Raw genomic sequence first — 14,079 nt, 5'->3', positions numbered from 1 at the left:
CCCGATCAGCTACTAGGTGGCGCTGTGATAAAAATATTACCTCTTACAACGAAGAGCCCGACAAGGGAGATTATGCTCACAGAACTTCGTTGACCGTAAGTGGAGAAGGAGTGGCATACTGTTGGGCCAAAGAAACACTGAACTTTCTCACAGCTAGGTGCTATGACTGTAGACTAAAATTATGGTAACATGTACTATATGTTGATTACGGTAGGCCTACAAGTACCATCTGACTACTATTAGGCAATTTCAGTTCCTGTAAACAACAACAATATTTTTAAACCATGGTTGCATTAGCTGTCCATGTTCTCAAATTATAGCCTTGTGACAGATACATGTATAAGCAATATTCAATTTTGTAACTTCAACAGTGAAATGTTACTGTTAGTGCTTTATGTTGTATCCTACATTTACTGGACCAGCCTGAGTCATATTAACGTTATTTTGTATCCTACATATACTGGACCAGCCTGAGTCATATTAACTTTATTTTGTATCCTACATTTACTGGACCAGCCTGAGTCATATTAACTTTATTTTGTATCCTACATTTACTGGACCAGCCTGAGTCATGTTAACGTTATTTTGTATCCTACATTTACTGGACCAGCCTGAATCATATTAACTTTATTTTGTATCCTACATTTACTGGACCAGCCTGAGTCATATTAACTTTATTTTGTATCCTACATTTACTGGACCAGCCTGAATCATATTAACTTAAAAGACTTTAATCAGTTCACTGTGCTTCAGTGATTTAATGTACCGGTAATACACAAGTAGTGTAACTCTTAAAAAAGACTTCATTGTGACTCAATATTTCAGCCTTTTATTTACCCATCACTCTCCTGATTCAATATTTTTCGTCATTTTATTTAGCCATCACTCTCCTGATGATTGCTAAATACGCAATTGAGTCAAAATGAAGTCTTTTTTCGGAGTTACACTACTTGTATATTACGTTAAACTCATCAGTGGCACGACAGGATATCAGTGATTTAAGTGTCTGTTTGCATTGCAGTTTCACAAAGACACCCAGCTTCAACAAGGAATACTGTGTGAGCAAAAACTGTAGGTGAAATTGTTTCTGCTACATGTAGCCTGTGTAATGATGAGAGCTGTATCACTTATCCATTATGTTTGGCATGTGAACAGACTGACACAAGCAACTGTCACAAAGTACACAGGACAAGCATTGTGCACAAGGCTTTTAAGCTCAGGATGGGTGAAGCACCTGTCCTGGGAGACTGATAAGTACAATGGAATCACTGTGGACCTTGACCAGTTGCCTGCGGCCATCCCAGATGGTGAATTCAGGAAGTTACTTCATGGTAATTATACCGTTTAGTCATCACTATTGAGCCAGTAAGAACGATAATTAGCAGAAGGGCCAAAAAAGCCATTCTCTTGAAAAGCACTAGACATTTGTGTCATATAGTACTGCAGGGTTTGAAAATTAATGTAAAATTAAGTGTAATTTAAACTATTGTTGACATACCACACCATATATACATGTTTTCTCAAGTACCATTGAAATTCTGTGTAACGTTAAGTATTTTTTGACCTGATGACACTTGTGTTGCAGAAAGTTTACATCTGTGGAGGGATAACAAGTGTACTGCTGTTTGGCTGAGAGTGCCAATTGGTCATAGCAGACTTATCTCCCTTGCTGCCAAAGACGGCTTTCTCTTCCACCATGCAGAAAATGACTTCTCCCTGCTGAAACTGTGGCTTCAGGAGGACTCCCAGAGTCTTTTACCAAGATTCGCCACACACCAAGTTGGAGTGGCTGGTAAAGCATGCTCGTAATTCCTTTTAATTGAGTGACTGAGTGAGTGCTCGGGGTTTAACGTCGTACTTTACAATTTTTCAGTTATAAAGCGACAAAGGAATCCTTAAAGTGCATGTAATGTGCCTCCTTGTTGCAGGACGGATTTCCACCGCTCTTTTATGTAGTGCTGCTTCACTGAGATGCCTTACCGAAGGCCAGTAAGCCGCCCCGCCCAAACCATTATACTGATACGGGTCAACCAGTCGCTGCCCCTTCATGCTGAATGCCAAGCGAGGAAGTTACAACTTCCTCTTTTAAGGTCTTAGGTGTGACTTGACCCAGGATTGACCCTGGGTCCCGAAGCAGATGCTGTACTAATTGTGCTACTGGGGACAGTCCTTGAAACCTTGAAAAAAAAGATACTTAGTAGATTACAAGATTTTAATTTGTCAATCCTACAATCTAATAGCACTGTACAATGCCTTGGATATTTACAGTTTGTAGAATTCCTTTGCTAAGAGACCATTCAGTAGTGAGGGTAAATCTTCATACACATGTTCAGGCCAGCTTCCTCGATGGCTATACATCATTGTTGGATGTTGATCTCTTTCCAGGAGCAGTGGTACGAGAGGATGTGAGAGAAGTTTTAGTTATTCAGGATAAAAATGTGACGGTTAGTATGAGGCTATTCCAGATTTTAGTTTTAATGTCTCTCAGTTTTTGTCTTAGGGTATTCTGTTATAGTCAGGGTTCTGATGAGTTTTAAGGAAAGTGTTCTTCCAAGAGCCATATTATCCTTACCCTGCATGATATATTTCATGCATCACTAGGTAACTAATCCCGTATTGTTACACAAAATAATGTTTAAAGCAAAGAAAGCTAAAATATGAAGTCAATTGGCAACTGAATACTATGCATATAAATAAAATTTATGCTTCCAGATTTTTTAAGAGTGTTGAAAGGCATTTGAATATTTGAAAACTGTGGTCTCTTTGATGAGCTATACTGGCGGTATCTAGGAACTCTGATGTCACAACATCTTTTTTCCTGATGTTCACCTGAATAAAGGAATTTTTGGGAACATTATTTTCAGTAATCTTCTACACATGGGCAACAAGAGCTATGCCACCACTGAGTGTTGTGATTAGAGTGGAAAAAACTTCCTGTGACATCAGAGTTCCTAAACTATGATGTTATGGTCAATAAAGTCCACCTTAGAATTCAGATGCTTGAGCACCTGTAACTCTTTTCACAAACATCTAAAAAAATAAATGAAAGTATATTTGTGAGCGCCATGTGTAAGTGGCCTACGTAGTGATGCCTATTTTGATTTTTGAAATCTTTTCCTTTGAGGCAGAAAGTGAATTAAACTCCCTTTTTTTCCCTAGCGTCCTATGTGGAAGTTACCAGGAGGTGTGTCAGATTTAGGAGAAGACATAGGTGAGTGGAAATCACTTCGCTGACAGAGAGATTGTTGAGGAACTTTTCATACATTTACTATTTATTGATGAAAGAAGATTAAGATGAGTGTGAAATCACAGGGGAATACACAAAAGACTGATTGTCTTTGAGACTTTGAGTACATATTTAGGAGAACATGCTATAAAAGTTGAGGTTTTTGCACTATGTATTATTTTTGGAATTTGTCAAAATTGAGTCCCTTTTCAGCATGCAAAAGCTACTGTAATGGGCTTGAACCCAACCATCACCTGTGGATAAGGGGTGACTACTGTGTCGTAATATTAATCAGAATGAGAATGGGAGAGTGAGCTCCCTTGAGGTGTTCAGTTTTCGTTCGTATAACACGCTTATGGCTTAACACCACGATTGAGCCGTATTGTGATGAGATGATCTTTATGTTTTAACCAAGTATTCCGGGGAGTGCTCTCTATATATGCTGGCATGATACTATATGTACTTCAGGGGTACTGACGATGTGTTTTCGCAGAGAAAAAAATGCCTCATACTTGTTAAAATATACACATTGTAAAATCAGAAGTGGTAAATCATTGCGCTAATGATTATTTTCGCGGAACGCGAATGTCCATTTGTCCAATAACGCGTGTAGGGAAGTACTAGATGTACAGAACTATTAGGCGAATTAGATGCTTTCTCGTGGGGTCTACGGAGCTTGCACGTGCTCGTTTCACGAATCGCTTTGCAGTATAATGTGTATGGAACTACCACATGCTCGTTGCACGAAGCGCTCGCAGCGTGAGGTGTATGGAACAGCCAGGTGCACGTTTCACGAAGCACTCGTAGTGCAAGGTGTGCCAAACTGCCAGATGTTCGATTCACGAAGCACTCCTAGCGCACGGTTCACGGAACTGCCAGATGGTCGTTTCACGAAGCACTCCTAGCGCAAGGTGTACGGAACTGCCAGATGGTCGTTGCACGAAGCACTCGCAGCATAAGGTGAACGAATGGTCCGGGTTGTTTGCTTCACGAAGCACTCGCAGCGAAAGGTGTTCGGAACTGCTAGGTGCTTGTTTTCTGAAGCGCTCGCAGCGTAAGGTGTACGGAACTGTCAGTTGCACATTTCCCGAAGCGCTCGCAGCGTAAGATGTACGTAACTGTCAGGTGCACTTTTCACGAATCACTTGTAGCGCAAGGTGTATGGAACTCACAGATGGTCGATTCACGGAGCATTCCTAGCGCAAGGTGTACGGAACTGCCAGATGGTCGTTTCACGAAGTGCACACAGCATAATGAGTACTGAACAGACACTCTCATACAGGTCACAGAGCACATGTTTTAGATCACACGATTTGGAATTGACATGGCTGTTGACACGTTGCAGCCCAAGCCACAATTTGTATTACTAATATCGCCATGAGAACTGGCCTTATATGAGGCTGTATTGTGACTGCATGAACGTGTTTGACTATTGCCTGATAAAAAACTGTACCTTGCTTTTTAAGCCCCCTAATACCTACCAGCTGAATAAATAAAACAAATAAACAAAAAGTGGCAATTCATAGACCTGCTAGAACAAGTGAAATATGCCCTAAATCACTGTTCAAGGATGGATGCCTAGACACAGCAAAGCTCGACCTTGATGGCATTCTGAAGCACGTGGTACTATAGTTTCATGCTTTGCTGGTTCTCACTTATCTGGCTTCATTAAACTCTAACTACACCCAAATAGATTCTGCTGGAATCTGGCCAGGACACTGAATGGTAAGGTGAACCCTCAAGTGTTTATTACCCGTGCGGAATCTGGTCTATATCCTTGTCTATCTAAGTCACGGCTTAAAATTCATCCAAGTTTAAAAACATGGTCCACAGTATTATTGGAACAAGTCCTCATACAGGTGCACGTGCGAAGTTCCCTGGATAAGCGAGGGGTGCGGGGGCAGGGGAGGGGGATATGGCCTTATTCATTGTGAGATCCAGGTAAATAGACTGTTAATTTATGAATGATTAGCTTAAAATAGCAGTTAATCTGGGGAGTGTAATTTACACCCAAAGCCTTGTGACTTTTATAAGGTCATATCATCACCGATATGTTTTAACATTCGAGTGTGTAATGATGCACGGACTTAACACGTGTTCCACCTGTCATTTGTCAAAGAGCCAATCAACAGCTTTGACTGACATTATAGTTTCTATTATTCCACTCGCCTGTATTTCCAAGGACATAAGCAAAACCGTTAACCCTATCTGTGTACCGCCGTGAATTGAGCAGTGAACAATAAAAACGCTTTGTAACTGATTAATCTTCAGGTTTTAAAGGTTAGGTTATCCGTGGTTTTAGGCACCAGGGATTAGGGTTTCTGCTAGAACCATTCTTCCTTGTCGATGTTAACTCATCGTATATTCATGGCACAAAGGTGTTGTAAGTGTATACCCTTGCCGTTAACCGTTAGCCGTTACCAGGACAGATTGAATTTCTTTTACGTGGAATATCTGATAGCATTGTACGCTTTGATAAAGTGTACCTTTACGTCGCATTGCAAAAGAGTTTCTTGAAGAAAAAACTTTTGAATATGAAATATGGGGATGAATTTTATACCTGTCATTGGTGAAGTTATATTGAGACTTCTGTTAGTTTTGCGTAAGTCATTATTGAGTGTTGGTCTACATGTGGACCAGGCTGCTGTTTAATTTAATACTCTTAACGTTAGGATGCTACATTTATGACTTAATCTGTCCCTAGAGTTGACGCTTTATACACTGCTTTACACTTACCATGACTTCTGACCATGTTAACCATAAAAATCCGTTCTTTTACATGTTTTTTAGGAAATAGCAGTGGGATGTAGGAGTCTTTGCAAGAGCTGTGAAGGTTGATAGGTTTTCAGACAAGGGTTTTTGCTGTAAAATCTATACCTCACATTTCTATATTTTACACTAAATCCACTACATTGGCCTACCATTGCTTTAGCAAACCACATGTTTTTACTTATTTATTTGACTGATGTTTTATTGATTGATGTACCAAAGAATTGTCCACTTATTCGTCGGCGGCCAGACTTATGGGTGGAGGAAACAGTGGTACCCAGATTAAAGCTCCGGCCTTCGTCAACTTTCTGACTTAAAGCCGTCACTGTCGCCATAGCACTGAGGGGCTGGATTTGAACCCGTAGCCATATAGTAGCAAGTGTCCAGTTTGTTGCAGACAGAGTGAAGCTTACCAACTTCTGCGTCATAAGACTTTGTTCTGTTGTATCATTTTGTCCATGTAACATGTGCGTGCTTTGACCGTAGACTGCGTTGACAAGTACTCTGTGCCTCCATAGCCACTATTCGATTATGTGTCTCATTTTTGGTGTGAAGCACTTTGGACATCTATGTAGTAAACACTAAGCTAACATTGTCTGTCGATCACAATGTCCATTGTTGACAATCTGAACTAGACTGCGTCAAATTTGTGAACCGATTTTAGGGTGAAATCTGTGTGTCATTCCCTTTTTAAAATCGGCCAGTGTTATGCCAGTGTACAAGTGGTAGGATATTGTAGGGTGACGTTGTATTGTATTGTATAGTGACCCAAATCGGCCAGTGTTATGCCGATTTTATAGAAGCGGTAGGATATTTTAGGGTGACAAAGTATTTTATTGTACAGTGACCCAAATCGGCCAGTGCTATGCCGATTTTATACAAGCGGTAGGATATTTTAGCGTGACATAGTATTGTATTGTATAGAGACCAAAATAGGTAAAATGAGAAGAAAATACTGTATTTTATATCTTTTCAGATATGATGGTATTGAATCACATTTACGTTTTATTGGAGAGAGGTATATTTATGCATACGCATCTGACAGTTGCTTTAAATCCATATATACATTGTTACAGTGTGGTAGAAAGGACGGCCTGGGTGGTAACAAATAGTTAGAATTTACCAAGCATCGTGAGGGTTGAGATGAGCCATTGATACAGATTTAGCCGACATACCACTGATGATCTGACCACACACATCAGAGGGCAGTCCATCAACAATCAGATTATGTATCCCTAATGCTTTCTCATCAATGTTTCTTGTTTTCTGTGCAGACAGATACATTGTTTCCTGGGGCGTTTTCACTACCGGTGATTAGTGTTTATCGTTATAGGCAATGATTTAGCGAGCACTATTGGCTCCCACACCAGGCCAGGTCAAGAACACATCGATCATAGTAGGTTGTATGGAAGATAACACATGTATGAATTATTCAACAGCCGTGAATCATTTCGAGGGGTTTATTGTCGGATCTATCAATTAAAAAACTGTTATCTGTGGTCGTGTGGTGTAAATGTGAAGGGGCCCAAAACTTCAAAGGAACGCTCGCGCCGTTGCCTAAGGCTACCACAAACTGGACTGTTCGATTCCGTGGGTAGGAGGTCGCCGACAGGTGGATGTCCTCACGAAACATCCCAGAAATGTAGAAATAGACGTTGTTCATCAGACCAAAGAGGCACACGGGACAGAGCGCGAGGTTACCTTCCTATCAAACCTTGGGATCTGCGTATAACTGGACATCTGTGGACAGTGTCCTGAGAACAGAACGTTGCAGTATCTCTCATTAAACTTCACCTTAATGGATTCCTGTGATACATGTACTTAAAATGTATTACACTTCACGTCTCTGTCTTCTCTTATATGCAGCCATTACGAGATGACTTCTGTGAGGGAAAATGTGAAAAAGCAAAGGGTGTCGACTTCCTGTAATTAGAAAGTACCTAACAAACTAAATTTCGTTACAAAGTACCCAACTGACTCCCTGTTACAAAGTACCTAACAGACTAAATTTCGTCACAAAGTACCCAGCTGACTCCCTGTTTCACAGTACCTATCACACCTTATTTCGTCACAAAGTGCCCCAACCGACATCCTGTCGTTACAATGTACCTGTCACACTTTACTTCGTTACAAAGTTCCCCAACCGACTTCCTGTCGTTACAATGTACTTATCACACTTCACTTCGTTACAAAGTGCCCCCCAACCGACTTCTATCGTTACAATGTACCTATCACACTGTACTTCGTTACAAAGTACCCAAACCGACTTCCTGTCGATACAATGTACCTATCACACTTTACTTCGTTACAAAGTGCCCCAACCGACTTCCTGTCGTTACAATGTACTTATCACACTTTACTTCGTTACAAAGTGCCCCAACCGACTTCCTGTCGTTACAATGTACTTATCACACTTCACTTCGTTACAAAGTTCCCCAACCGACTTCCTGTCGTTACAATGTACTTATCACACTTTACTTCGTTACAAAGTGCCCCAACCGACTTCTATCGTTACAATGTACCTATCACACTTCACTTCGTTACAAAGTTCCCCAACCGACTTCCTGTCATTACAATGTACTTATCACACTTCACTTCGTTACAAAGTGCCCGAACCGACTTCCTGTGGTTACAATGTACTTATCACACTTTACTTCGTTACAAAGTGCCCCAACCGATTTCCTGTGGTTACAATGTACTTATCACACTTCACTTCGTTACAAAGTGCCCGAACCGACTTCCTGTCGTTAAAATGTACCTATCACACTTTACTTCGTTACAAAGTGCCCCCAACCGACTTCTATCGTTACAATGTACCTATCTCACTTCACTTCAATACAAAGTGTCCGAACCGACTTCCTGTCGTTACAATGTACTTACCACACTTTACTTCGTTACAAAGTGCCCGAACCGACTTCCTGTCGTTACAATGTACTTATCACACTTCACTTCGTTACAAAGTGCCTCAACCGACTCCCTGTCATTACAATGTACTTATCACACTTTACTTCGTTACAAAGTGCCCCATCCGACTTCCTGTCCTTACAATGTACTTATCTCACCTCACTTCGTTACAAAGTGCCCCAACCGACTTCCTGTGGTTACAATGTACTTATCACACTTTACTTCGTTACAAAGTGCCCAAAACCGACTTCCTGTGGTTACAATGTACCTATCTCACTTCACTTCAATACAAAGTGCCCCAACCGACTTCCTGCCGTTACAATGTACTTATCACACTTTACTTCGTTACAAAGTGCCCAAACCGACTTCCTGTCGTTACAATGTACCTATCTCCCTTCACTTCAATACAAAGTGCCCAAACCGACTTCCTGTCGTTACAATGTACTTATCACACTTTACTTCGTTACAAAGTTCCCCAACCGACTTCCTGTGGTTACAATGTACCTATCTCACTTCACTTCAATACAAAGTGCCCCAACCGACTTCCTGTGGTTACAATGTACTTATCACACTTTACTTCGTTACAAAGTGCCCCATCCGACTTCCTGTGGTAACAATGTACCTATCACACTTTACTTCATTACAAAGTGCCCCAACCGACTTCTATCGTTACAATGTACCTATCACACTTTACTTCATTACAAAGTTCCCCAACCGACTTCCTGTCGTTACAATGTACTTATCACACTTTACTTCGTTACAAAGTGCCCAAAACCGACTTCCTGTGGTTACAATGTACCTATCTCACTTCACTTCAATACAAAGTGCCCCAACCGACTTCCTGTGGTTACAATGTACTTATCACACTTTACTTCGTTACAAAGTGCCCCAACCGACTTCCTGTGGTTACAATGTACCTATCACACTTCACTTCGTTACAAAGTGCCCCAACCGACTTCCTGTCGTTACAATGTACCTATCTCACTTCACTTCAATACAAAGTGCCCCAACCGACTTCCTGTCGTTACAATGTACTTATCACACTTTACTTCGTTACAAAGTGCCCCAACCGACTTCCTGTCGGTACAATGTACCTATCTCACTTCACTTCAATACAAAGTGCCCCAACCGACTTCCTGTGGTTACAATGTACTTATCACACTTTACTTCGTTACAAAGTGCCCCAACCGACTTCCCGCCTTTACGAAGGACCTTATTATTTATTAAACCGTCATACTATAACTGATCATACACACATTTAAATTAATCATGAAACACTAGGTTTTTATGTCTTTATGTTGTAGTATTCCTCTGTCATGGTGGTTGAATTGTATGTTTTTCATATAAACCTTCTCAGCTTACTTCTTTGGGTGTAAAAGTACCTTTAAACTACAGTTTTCGTAAGGCGCTATTATTAAGTCCGAAAATTATGTATCATGCTGTGGTCACGTTAACAATGACAGCTGTCAAAACAACTTTATACTAGACAAATGCCCGAATTGGGGGCTCTAAGCTGTTCCCACGTTCCCAGTATTTTCATCGGTGACGTTTTTTTCGAATATTTCCGATCATTGAAGGAAAATATGCATAAAATAGAGGGGTTGTTAAGAAATATTAAATATAGGCCACTTCAAAAATGAAAATAAAAATTGTTTTATTGATTTATTTATTTGATTGGTGTTTTACACCGTACTCAAGAATAATTCACTTATACGACGGCGGCCAGCATTATGGTGGGAGGAAACCGGGCACAGCCCACGACCATCCGCAGGCTGTTGACAGACCTTCGCACGTACGGAAAATTGTTTGAATATCTTTCTTCATTTTGCTTAAATGATTAGTGTCCAGATTGGTTATTTATTCATAATTAGCTACCCCTGTATATCGGGTGGGCATAAAAAATGGGCCGTACTTTGATGCTGCATTGCTCCATTATCCTTAGTTCAAACTGTTTCAAACTTTAGACGTTCAAATGGCATGATATTTAAAATATACTGACCAATTTTCAAGGTCATAGCCTAAGTAGTCTGTACACAGGGTTAAAATGAAAACATAGCCTCAAAAAAACGCACGTTCCAGAGACCCATATTGCATCACCTGTCAGGTGTCATGAGTAGAGCGCGCGCTGTACCTGTGTGACACGCGTGAATCAAGTGTCGTCTGGAAAAATTGCCTGGCTCTAGTGTCAGGGAAACCATTCTGCCAGATAGGCACAAGTTTTGCTGAATCAATATGGTTTTGTCTGCGGCGGACAAGGAATTGGTCACCTTTTCAAGTCGAACAAGGTAAAACATCATTTTGAAATGTCCGGAACATGCGTTTTTGACTCTGTTTTGATTTTGGTCCCATGAACAGAAATCTTAAAGGATGAAATTGAAATTTGGTCTGTATACTTAGGACATAATGGCTTTTGAGTGTGTAAATTTGTAGAGGCTGACGTAAGAGGGTTTTGGAGATATTGAGTGTCAAAGTACGGCCCATTTTTTTTATGCCCATCCGATATATTGTTAAATTGAGTGTAAAAAATATTGAAAAAAAGACATTAATCTGAGTAATATGGCATTAAAATCACAACATAATGAGCCACGGTTTATGCATTTCTTTTGGCAAACGCTCGGTAGTCTCCGCCGATTACGTCGTACAAGTCCAACCTTACGAGCTTTGCCAATTAGTTCAGTGTTAAGAAAGACACAAAAATAACAACAAGCATATCGATTTTCTCCACGAAATAATTTACTGTTCTGCATAAGGTTGTAAAAATGGTTCGTCGAAGAACCGCTGAGTTAGTTTCTTCAAGTTTTCAGACGATTGGGGTCTTAATAAAGCGTGGATTCACAGCACAAGACGGAAGGGTTTTATACCCACCAAACACAGCCGTATCTGCTCTGTACATTTTCCAGCAGAAAGCTACGCGCGGAATACAGATGAACTCGAAAGATTTGGCTAATATGGGTGCCGCATGAGACTAAAACCTGAAGCTTTACCCACCGTAGTCACCACTATGACAGACACAACCCAGGACGTATTTACTGAGACAATTTGCCCGAACCCCCCGATGTTAACATATACACGATAATTGGCCCTTCTCCAAGGCTTTCCTCCCAACCTCACTAACTTCTACACAACGCAGACTTTCCAATTCCCTTGGCACCTCTGGACAATTTCCACATCGACACCTGCACACAGTGTCTATAAAATTAACCGTATTGAAAACTGATAAATAACAAATCTCAGTAAACTAACGCCGAAGTCCACATCGTACATGCATTTATATTGTACACGATTATAGGCCCCTAACTGGCATAGCTTATTCCGAATGCCGACAATAACATATGCCGGCAGTTGTCATCGCATATGGGTATGAATTTAAAATCACTCGGGAAACAGAGTGATATTTTTTGAGGCGGATAAACGAAAAGAATAGTAGCCCAAATATTAAATCTGCTAATGTAGGCCTACAGTGTTACAGCTGAAAAAGCTAAAGCTTAATTGCCAGTCCGTGTTGCCAGTGCGGTTGGAAATGTCTCGACAAGGTTCAAATTGAACGTCTAATAACGCGGAATCTGAAATCTGGCCAGAGATGTCAGTGTCCTGATCGGAACTTCAAAGTTGTCCACTATGGGCTCAAAGTGATACGACAGTATATTTGCTTCGGTGTAGCGAGAATCCATCTCGAAAATGACATCGTTTCGAAACGAAATCCCAGGTTATATAAGCCAGCTGGACTTGGGTTGGCCATCTATGACGTCTCACGCTGAACTTTACCGGGCGGCCTTCTGGGGTAGTAAATCTTTTGTTTTTGGTGGATTTAAAGTCATAATTGCGTTTCTCAGAGGCCCTCCCTATAATATACTGTTTAAATAGGTTATAATCTTTATCATTAGAACAAGTACCTGAATCTGGACGCTAATCTTTTAAAACCATATTCTTTGTTTTACAGTACCATTTCGTGTGTCCTTCAAGAAAAGAAATGATTTTGAGTTGTATCGTTCGCCTGATAATTTTTCATAGCAATGTAATTTCACAAAGGTTTTCATGGCCTGATAATGACATATTTAAGAAAAATGTACCGTTTTAAAGACTTCAAGCTCATTTTAAGCCAGGATTTCTTGAGTTACAGGATTCTTCCACCATGTGTTTGGATAGGGTAATTCCTGCACCTTGTGCATGGATTGGATAATTCCTGCACCTTGTGCTTGGATTGGGCAATTCCTGCACCTTGTGCTTGGATTGGATAATTCCTGCACCTTGTGCTTGGATTGGATAATTCCTGCACCTTGTGCTTGGATTGGGCAAATCCTGCACTTTGTGCTTGGATTGGGCAATTCCTGCGCCTTGTGCTTGGATTGGGCAATTCCTGCACCTTGTGCTTGGATTGGATAATTCCTGCACCTTGTGCTTGGATTGGATAATTCCTGCACCTTGTGCTTGGATTGGGCAATTCCTGCACTTGTGCTTGGATTGGGCAATTCCTGCACCTTGTGCTTGAATTGGGCAATTCCTGCACCTTGTGCTTGGATTGGGCAATTCCTGCACCTTGTGCATGGATTGGATAATTCCTGCACCTTGTGCTTGGATTGGGCAATTCCTGCACCTTGTGCTTGGATTGGGCAATTCAAGCACCTTGTGCATGGATTGGGCAATTCCTGCACCTTGTGCATGGATTGGATAATTCCTGCACCTTGTGCTTGGATTGGGCAATTCCTGCACCTTGTGCTTGGATTGGGTAATTTCTGGACCTTGTGCTTGGATTGGGTAATTGCTACACCATGTGCTTCGATGGGGTATTTCCAGCACCTTGTGCTTGGATTGGGTAATTCCCCCACCTTGTGCTTCAATTGCAGGATTACTTCTTTTTGTGCTTGAATTGCAGGATTCCTCTTCTTGTGCTTGAATTGTGGGATTCCTCCACCTTCTGATTGAATTGTGGGATTCCCCCTTCTTGTGCTAGAATTGCCGGATTCCCTCATTTTGTGCTTGAATTGTGGGATTCCCTCTTCTTGTTCTTGAATTGCAGAATTCCTCCACCTTCTCCTTGAATTGCAGGATTCCCCCTTCTTGTGCTTGAATTGCAGGATTCTCCTTCTTGTGCTTGAATTGTCTGATTCCTGCACCTTCTCCTTGAATTGTAAGATTCCCCCTTCTTGTGCTTGAATTGCGGGATTCGCCCTTCTTGTGCT

The 14,079-nt window shown here is 41.1% G+C and overlaps 1 protein-coding gene across 1 annotated transcript in view; it reads left to right on the top strand.

The window, feature by feature from the left end:
• Positions 1–96: 96 nt before the first annotated feature.
• Positions 97–14,079, top strand: part of LOC135473017 (nucleoside diphosphate-linked moiety X motif 6-like) — a 38,789-nt gene continuing 24,806 nt past the window's right edge. Inside the window, exons 1-5 of the mRNA XM_064752788.1 lie at positions 97–184; positions 1,022–1,331; positions 1,586–1,792; positions 2,386–2,444; positions 3,160–3,211. Of these exons, the coding sequence (XP_064608858.1) occupies positions 1,109–1,331; positions 1,586–1,792; positions 2,386–2,444; positions 3,160–3,211 (541 nt within the window). The 5' untranslated portion in view covers positions 97–184; positions 1,022–1,108. The remainder of the gene's footprint in view (positions 185–1,021; positions 1,332–1,585; positions 1,793–2,385; positions 2,445–3,159; positions 3,212–14,079) is intronic.

The sequence above is a fragment of the Liolophura sinensis genome, chromosome 8 (assembly GCF_032854445.1).
Source record: "Liolophura sinensis isolate JHLJ2023 chromosome 8, CUHK_Ljap_v2, whole genome shotgun sequence".
In the NCBI taxonomy this organism is placed as follows: Eukaryota; Metazoa; Mollusca; class Polyplacophora; order Chitonida; family Chitonidae; genus Liolophura; species Liolophura sinensis.
This window is presented reverse-complemented; position numbering and strand designations above follow the sequence as displayed.